An 8,607-nucleotide genomic window follows, 5' to 3' on the forward strand; every position below is an offset into this window, starting at 1 on the left:
TTTTTTTTGGGGGGGGGGGTATGCGTGCGTGTTTTTTTTTTGTTGGTTTTTATTTTTTATTTATTTTTTTTTTATTTGCAATTAAGTCAACAACCTGAAAATAAAGACATTTTTTTAAATTAGAAAAAAATATTTTATACTTTAAAGTCAAGGAACACTTTGCTATATAAATATAATCGAAATTGATAAAATGATCCCTCATTTCATGGCCAGAAAGATACCTTAATCCAATTATTTAAACACAAAGCGTTCTAATCGAACGAGTAGACATTGTTCTTGGTATTTCAAAAATAAAAAAGATAAATAAAAATAACCATTTCTTTTATTATTAAAAAAAAAATCAGATTAAATATTGGTTTTTTCTCGTACTGCCAATTTCAAATATGAAATGTTTTAGATTTGAAAATGAGGGTTCACTTTACCATATACATTTAACGTAAAATGATCCCTCTTTTTATGGCCAACTAGCAATTCTAATGATTTTTTTTTTGTTGTTGTTTTTGTCAATATGGCGGCTATGTTTTTAAATACAAAACAACAAAAAAAAAAGGATCACTTGTTCTGTTTTACGCTTTTCAATCAGGAAGTGAGGGATCATTTTACGTTAAACTTTTTTGTTAATCATTTTAAATATCTTCTTTTTTTTAATTGATTCCGTTATTTCAAAGGTGTTTACGTGTAAAGGCAGAGGGAAATAGGATAGTGTAAATTTTTTGTAGATGATGTGGGGATGAAAGGATAGATATTATACCCTTCCTTATTTTTTTTTAAAGGTTAGTTTTACCTTCAACAACTCCACAAGTGAAGTTTCCATTATTTGGCCTCATCTCCTCGCAATCCGTTCCTGTCATGGTGGACGCCACCTTTCTTTTTTTGTTTTTCCTCTTCTTGTTAATGTCGAGATTTTTCTGCTTCACAGATGAATGTAATGATAACAAAAATAAAAAATTAAACCCTTCCTCTCCTTGCCGTAAATTTTTCCTTTTATATATATATATATATATATATATATATATATATATAAATATATATATATATTAGTAATCAGAATTCTTTCGACTTCAAAGTTCAAAATTCGTTTTACTATAGAAAAGAAAATAAATCTCTATAATTACAAAAAAGAAACCATTCAAAACTACAAATTAATAAAAAAAAAAATTAATAAAAAAAAAACGAAATATCTATTATTAGAGATTATTATATTTATATTAAAAATGATTACAGCTTAGGATATGGTTGATCTCGTCAGGAATATCCAATCGCACTCAAATAACACTTAGTAAGCAGTAATAATAAACACATACAATTAATAAAACTATTAAAAATCTAAAATATTAGCAAATAATAACTAATATTAATTATGATATTACTAAATAATAATAACCACAGCAAGTGCTATTATTTTTTCGTTGAAGCTTTCAACTTATCAAGAAACAATATGGCCGTCTTTGCCCTTCCTTAAGTCTATTACCTCCCTTTATTTTTTTTAATCTTCACCTCTCTTGCTTTTCTCATTACACCCTCTCTCATTGATACGCGCTTCTCAATTACTCCTCCTTTCATTTACTTTACTTCTCCCCTTCATTATCTCCCTCTGTATTCTTTGCTGCACCTTTTATTTATTTTTTAGTTATAAAAAATGGTTTCTTTTTAGAGAGGATTGTCTCTCTCTCTTAACGACTTCATTCTATTGTCACTATTTTATTACTAGTCCGACGTCCTACGTTTATCGACTAAAGACATATTGTCTATTGACTTAAAGAAAAATAATGTCCATTAAAAAAAAAAAGTTGTGATCACTTTTCTTGTGTGTGTGGGTTGTAAGAAATTTCTTTCTTACACACTCAATTTTCCTCCCTGCAGAAGCAAATGAATTCCACAAACAAAGCCATACGTTTAAACTCAAATTTTATTTACAATGTAACAGCAATGAAAGTTCTTTGGTTCTGGTAAGTCCTTTGCAAAAACGGTGGCCGAATTTGCTTCCATACGCATGGAGCCTTTAGTTAGAATTCCTTTTGTTGAAATGTTAGTTCATTGTTCCTTTGGAGGATCCATGTTGTCCATGGAGAACACGGTAAGAATGATAGCGCCTATATTCAGGCATAAAGTGAGTCCCATAGAACTCATGAAGAAATAAGATAAGTTCCAATAATCGGATAATAACATGGCGAACGGTAGTAGAATGTCCTCCTTGGTTTGAATAGGTTCAACGAATAGGTTGTCTCTGCTTGTAGAGTTGAGTCCTTCGTTCACCGACTGTTTGGTGTCCATGAAGGAATTATCTTAGCTCCCTCGACAGAGGTGCCGCTGGATTGAGTCTCTCCTGTTCCGTGTTTTTTCTTGAAAATTTTGAAAAATAAGCATGAATACAAAAAGAACGGCAAGTCAAAATCACCTGACACATTCAAATTTAAACCAATCACAGATCGGCTAGCAAACCGTGTAGGCGGCCTAAAAGAAACATGGCGGTTGAATATGGAATTTTTCACAGGTTATGTATTTCTCGTATGAATGTAACCTTGGTATATGTTTCAATTTTCTCATCAGTTTGTTCAAGCTGGGGATGAGGCATTTCATATATTTCAATCGAGAGATCTTTTTAAGATTCTAACCGTAAGTGCAATTGTTTGAATCTCTCTTGCGCTTGGTTCACCGGGTGTATTTGCCAGGTAGTTTTTGAAATTCTTTTTCATGGGTTCAGTTACTCCTATAATTACTGGAATGATAGAGATCTCCCTAAGATTTTGATTTTTTCCATGTCATACATAAGACTTTGTCGCGGTCTCAAATCACTGCTCCTTTGTTTTTGTAAACAAAACACGCTGTTAGCTGAAACAGACAATCCTCAAAACACGTCACGACCATGTGTGCTAAAAATAGCAATGCCTGTTTTCAAACAACAAAGAGAAAAAAACTATCATTCACAAATTAAACAAAAACAAAGAACTATTATTTCAAACCTAGATTAAAATAAATGCGGTTAATAAATACTGAAGATACTTTTAACTATGAATAATATATGGTGTGAAATTAATTATAGTCATTCGTTGTTTAGAGACAACATCATTGGTCATGGAGCCTGTAGCACGACCGGCTCTCCATAAAGTCAGTGATGTGCTAGAATGTTTGTGTTCTTATTTTTTTTTATTATTATCATATTAAAAAAAAAAATTTGTTATTATTATATTAAAAAAAAAAATTTTATTATTATTATATTAAAAAAAATTTGATTATTATTATATTAAAAAAAAAATTTATTATTATTATATTAAAAAAAAAATTTATTATTATTATATTAAAAAAAAATTTTTTATTATATTAAAAATAAATTTTTATTATTATTATATTAAAAAATTTTTTTATTATTTTTATATTAAAAAAAATTTTATTATTATTATATTAAAAAAAAATTTATTATTATATTAAAAAAAATTTATTATTATTATATTAAAAAAAATTATTATTATTATATTAAAAATTTTTTATTATTATTATATAAAAAAAAATTTTTATTAGATTAAAAAAAATTTTTTATTATTATTATATTAAAAAAAATTTTTATTATTATTATATTAAAAAAAAATGTATTATTATTATATTAAAATATTTTTATTATTATATTAAAAAAAATTTTTTTATTATTATATTAAAAAAAATTTTATTATTATTATATTAAAAATATTTTTATATTATTATATTAACAATAAAAAATTTTTATTATTATATTAAAAAAAAAATTTTATTATTATTATATTAAAAAAAAATTTTTTTATTATTATTATTATATTAAAAAAAATTTTATTCTCAATGTCAATTTATTTCTTATCTTCTGACAAGAGTTTTACATTTAAAGGATATGTATGACAAAAACAATGTATACTCACGGTTTGCAATATGGCATCGTGTGTATTATTTCACAATATGGCGTGTTGTGCACCATTTAATTTTGTGTTTCGCAATGCCGTCCATATATATTTAACACATCCCATTTAGTTCATTTAGTTTTAGTCTCAGTAAGGTATAAACCAAGGAGATCGCTACTGCCACCATGAAGTGATAATTGTTGGTATTTTGTTAAGAAATCAGAGCTGGATGATAGAGCAAGAATGATAGCAACTTTAGGAGAGCGCACTAGCAGGTAAGGATTACATCCAGTCCCAGACAATCCGAGGCAAATAGTTTCTGCAGTACTATAATATTTTTAAAAGAATTGATCATCAAGCCTTGATTTTGGGCAGTCATTATAATCCTCTTCTGATCAGAGTGGAACAATTTTCTTTTGAGCCAGTCTATAGAGCAATCTTTATCTTGACATGTTAGTTAGCACATTCTTCCAGTTTTTTGCAAAGGAAGTTCTTGGTGTACTTTTGGCAACTCTTTTGGACTATTTCTGTAGCACACTTGTTTTCTGATTTTGTCTCATCTCAAAGCCAGCCTTATCCAACATTTTTGGTCAGTTTCACAATGGAGATTGTTTTGCTGGCTATTGTTTCATGATGTTGATGCACCATTTTGAGGTTTGGATATTCACATTACAATTGAATTTCTGCATGTCAGTACAGTCAGGAAAGCAGGGGTTCTGGAGGGAATTCCAAAGTCTAGCTGTTCAATAGAAGAAGCTATTTGAGTAGAAGGCTTTATGGCATCTAGGGATCTCTACAGTGTAGAGGTGATTTTGCTGCTTGTCTGGTTTAGCGGGAGTATTTACGTCAAGGAGTTGAGTTCATCCAAGCACTTAACATTAAAGTACTTGTAAAACAGGCATAGGTTTACCACATGTTGGTGATGGGACAAAGGTTAGAGTTTGGTAGACAGTGTGGGACCTATTAGGTTGGCAATTCTTCTTTTAACCTTATCTAGGAGCGAAAGACTAGAAACAGATGCAGCAGCCCAGATGTGACAACAATACTCCACGCATGAGCGAATAGTGGCTTGGTAGAGATACAGGATACTCTCAGATGTGAGTAAATTTCTAGAATGGTAGAGAGAGCCCACCTTTCTTGTAGCAACCTTGCCAATTAACTCAGTGTATTTGTTCCAATTCATGTTGTTTGTGAATGTTAAGCCCAGGAGTTTGAGGGAAGTACTTTCAGGTAGTGTATCATTAGCTATGGCAATCAGTGGTTGAGAGGGTTTCTTGTAACTATTGAAGGAAATAATCATAGTCTTAGCGGCGTTGAATGTTACCATCCAGTTGCAACCCCATTCTACTACAGTCTGGAGGTTTTCCTTTAGAGTCTTAGCAATTTCTTTAGATATGTATTCATTAGTTTTCCCCTCGTGTCTGATAGAGCATAGTGTCATCAGCAAATATACCCATCTCAGAGACAATTTTATCAGGGAGGTCGCTTATAAATATCAGAAATAATAATGGTCCATGGACCCCTATGGCACACCTGCATTTACATCATGCTGTTCAGATGTATGACCGTCAAGGACAACCTGGATTTTCCTATTATTGAAGAAGGATTTGATTATGTTAAGTAAGTCTCCAGTAATACCATAAAATTTAATTTTGATGAGAAGACCATCATGCCAAATCCTATCAAAGGCCTTAGATATGTCTAGGGCTACTGAGTTAGCCACCTTAGTCTTATCCAGTGCATGGTATATATATTCAGTTAGGATATCTGTAGTAGAACGGGCTTGCCTAAATACATACTGTAAGTCAGAAAGAAGTTTATTATCTATGAGGTGCAAACTAGTACTTGATAATTAAGGACTCAAAGATTTTGGCAAAGAGAGGGAGGAGGCTAATGGGGTGATAATTTAGTGGGTCAGTTCTCTTGCCAGAATTTTTGAGAACTGATACAACAGAAGCAATTTTCAAACAGTCAGGAAAGCAAGATTCAGTAAGGTATTTGTTGAAGAACACCAGGTATTTGTTGAAGAGCACCAGGTATTTGTTGAAGAGTGCCAAGTATTTGTTGGAGAGCACCAGAGCAACTTCAGCAGAACATTTTTTTAATAGTATAGGAGGGATAAGATCGGGCCCACTTGCCTTCAAGGTGTCTAGGTTTTTTATGGCATCACAAACAAGGGAAGAGGTGATTTTCAGTGCTTCAGCCCGCAAAGGGAAATTTGGGAGGGGGTGGTTAGTTGTGTATAAAGTGGAGTTTGAGGCAAAGCTATTTGGATTATTCAGACTACTGTTCTCATCTTTAATGTTATTCACAGAACGTTTTGCCAATGTAAGCTCCAACCTTTTTCAGGAATCTTTCTGTTGAACTTGAGAATCTGAACGGAATTTCAAATGGAATCTTTTTCTTGATTAACGGAAATAGCATGCTCCTCTTCTGTCAATTATGATTGGGTGGATAAAGTTTGAAAGTAATTTATAAATAATCAGCAATCATATTCTTATTATCACTCGCATAAGTTTTGTTACATGAGAAAGGGACAGACCCCAGTAAGTAAAAGAACAAACTAGATAAGTTTGAAAATGATATTTGGAAAAGGATAGAATCGAACTTAGCATTCAAAAGTTAAAAGCGATTATATATTGCAATTCTAGGAATGCAGCCGATTGTTCATTGTTCTTAGAAATAACTGGATATATTAATTATGTCAGTTAAAAGAATGGGCAATACAAGTTGGAAATAATGATTAACAAATAGGTTAGATATTGAACAATTCAATTTAGGAATTTCTTTGTCTGCTAAAAGCATGTTTGGACATACATAGGTAAAATCCACATGAATGAATTTCACGTGGCGAGGCACGTTTTGACGTCATAAAGAAAGGAAATTCGCAATATATTGAGACAGTGTTCGTGAGACACAGACAGAGTCAAACAGAGTCAGAGAGCGACTCAGAGAGAGTCGAGTCGGTCAGACTGAGAGCTGATGGTCCTTGGAGGCAAAGGGGGGGGGAGATGAAAATCGTAAGAGCTTGAGTTGCTGATTAATCAATCAATCAGCTCGTAGAATGAAAGGATCATAATATATTTGTAAACTTATCTTTGTCATCATCATTATAACTGAAAGGTAAATGTGTTTTTGTCTATCATCTGTAAATGAACTTTGTATAACTCCCTCCAAGTATTATGTGTCCTCTCCACCATCATCAATAATGACTCTCCCCTCTATCTGTGTTAACAAGAATTATTTCATCATATCTCACATTAATAATAATGAACAAATAAGAATTGTCATTGTCATCGTTATCGCCGTTTACGCCGTTATACAAACGTCATCGTTGTTGTTTTCGCTGTGTAACAATGTCACATAAATGTCTTGTCTTCCGATATATACGTCCCCGTTAAACTCTCTGATATGTTGTCTTAATATGTACCCTATTACACAACAGCCTGATAAGATACACCTAAAGAAACTTGGAAGTTACATCAGCCAAAACATTGTGTAAATAACGCTAAAGATGTGAACAGGATATTTAATTATCAATTCTTATCTTAAAAATTCAGAAATATTTGTGTATTGATTTTTTTTGATTTTTTTGCAGACTGTTATTCTCATCTTCATAATTTTTGTTGTTTCACCACATTTCGGCTAACTATTCCTCTGGTGTTCCAAGTGGTTAACCATGATGTGATAGGAATGCTGAGTCTTGTAACTATCCCTAGTAATTACTGCCTTCCATGGTTGTCTCACCATGTTTTGGTCAACTAATCCTCTGGTCTGCTTTGAGTAGGATTGAAGCTGTCATCCTCAGACAATACTCCTCTGTGACCGTAGATATTCAACACCTCTATCTACTGCACCATGGGCCCAAAAGGGTGATCAAGGTTGGATTTTATGGTCTTATAAATACAATTTTGGATTCTTATCTGATCTTCCATTGTCAGGTTCATACCGAATGGTATCATTCAAACACTACCGTGTTTGAATATATGGTTAAGTGGCAGTTTTAGTTGTTTAGAACTGTATTAAAACTTCGCCACTCACTCATTTTTCGACCAAATTTCAAACAATTATTACAGTTTATAGATCACCTTCACAGCTATATTGTGAAAAAATATTTTCAATTTTCTTTCAGTAAGACAAAAGTTATGATGAATTTACTGGTGTTCAAAATCAGAAAAAAATGTAAGGAGGTGAGCAACGTTTTTTTATGACTGGTTTCCATAGCAACCACGTTGCTTAAGCGACTACTGTTGCTACCAATCCACCGCTCTCACAAAAAGGGAAGTAACAAGTGAAGCAGACAGAATGAAAGAATGAAAGGGAGATAATTGGGGAGATTTTATTGAAAGTACATAAATGACATACATTGTTTTTACATATGTGTATATCATGTTTATATGGGTAAAAAAAATAAGACTGAAATTAAACAAAGCACAAGTAAAATTACTGAAAGCTTAGAAAAATCATGGATTACAATAGAAAAATGCTAGTATGAAAAGTAATACGGTTAAGCTTAAACATGGAAAAGTAATAAACATGGAAAAGTAAAGGGCTAGTTGTTAAAACTGGAAAAGAAAAGGATAAGATATTCTAGTGAAAAATATAACAAATTCATAACTTAAAATATTGCAGCATTAAGAATTTCTTTTTAATTCAATTTAATTAATTCAATACACAAATTATGAAGCCTCATTTTAAAGAATTAAAAAAAACAGAGCTATTTCTCCTTTATTATGTCAAG

General features: G+C 31.5%; 1 protein-coding gene across 1 annotated transcript in view; it reads right to left on the reverse strand.

The window, feature by feature from the left end:
* LOC145245863 (protein O-GlcNAcase-like) overlaps positions 1-1,001 on the reverse strand; it is a 72,467-nt gene extending 71,466 nt beyond the window's left edge. The window contains exon 1 of the mRNA XM_080107570.1: positions 785-1,001. Coding sequence (XP_079963696.1) covers positions 785-851 — 67 coding nt within the window. The 5' untranslated portion in view covers positions 852-1,001. The remainder of the gene's footprint in view (positions 1-784) is intronic.
* Positions 1,002-8,607: the final 7,606 nt, after the last annotated feature.

This window comes from Euprymna scolopes, chromosome 23, assembly GCF_053919585.1.
Source record: "Euprymna scolopes isolate OS-2025 chromosome 23, ASM5391958v1, whole genome shotgun sequence".
NCBI classification, from domain to species: Eukaryota; Metazoa; Mollusca; class Cephalopoda; order Sepiida; family Sepiolidae; genus Euprymna; species Euprymna scolopes.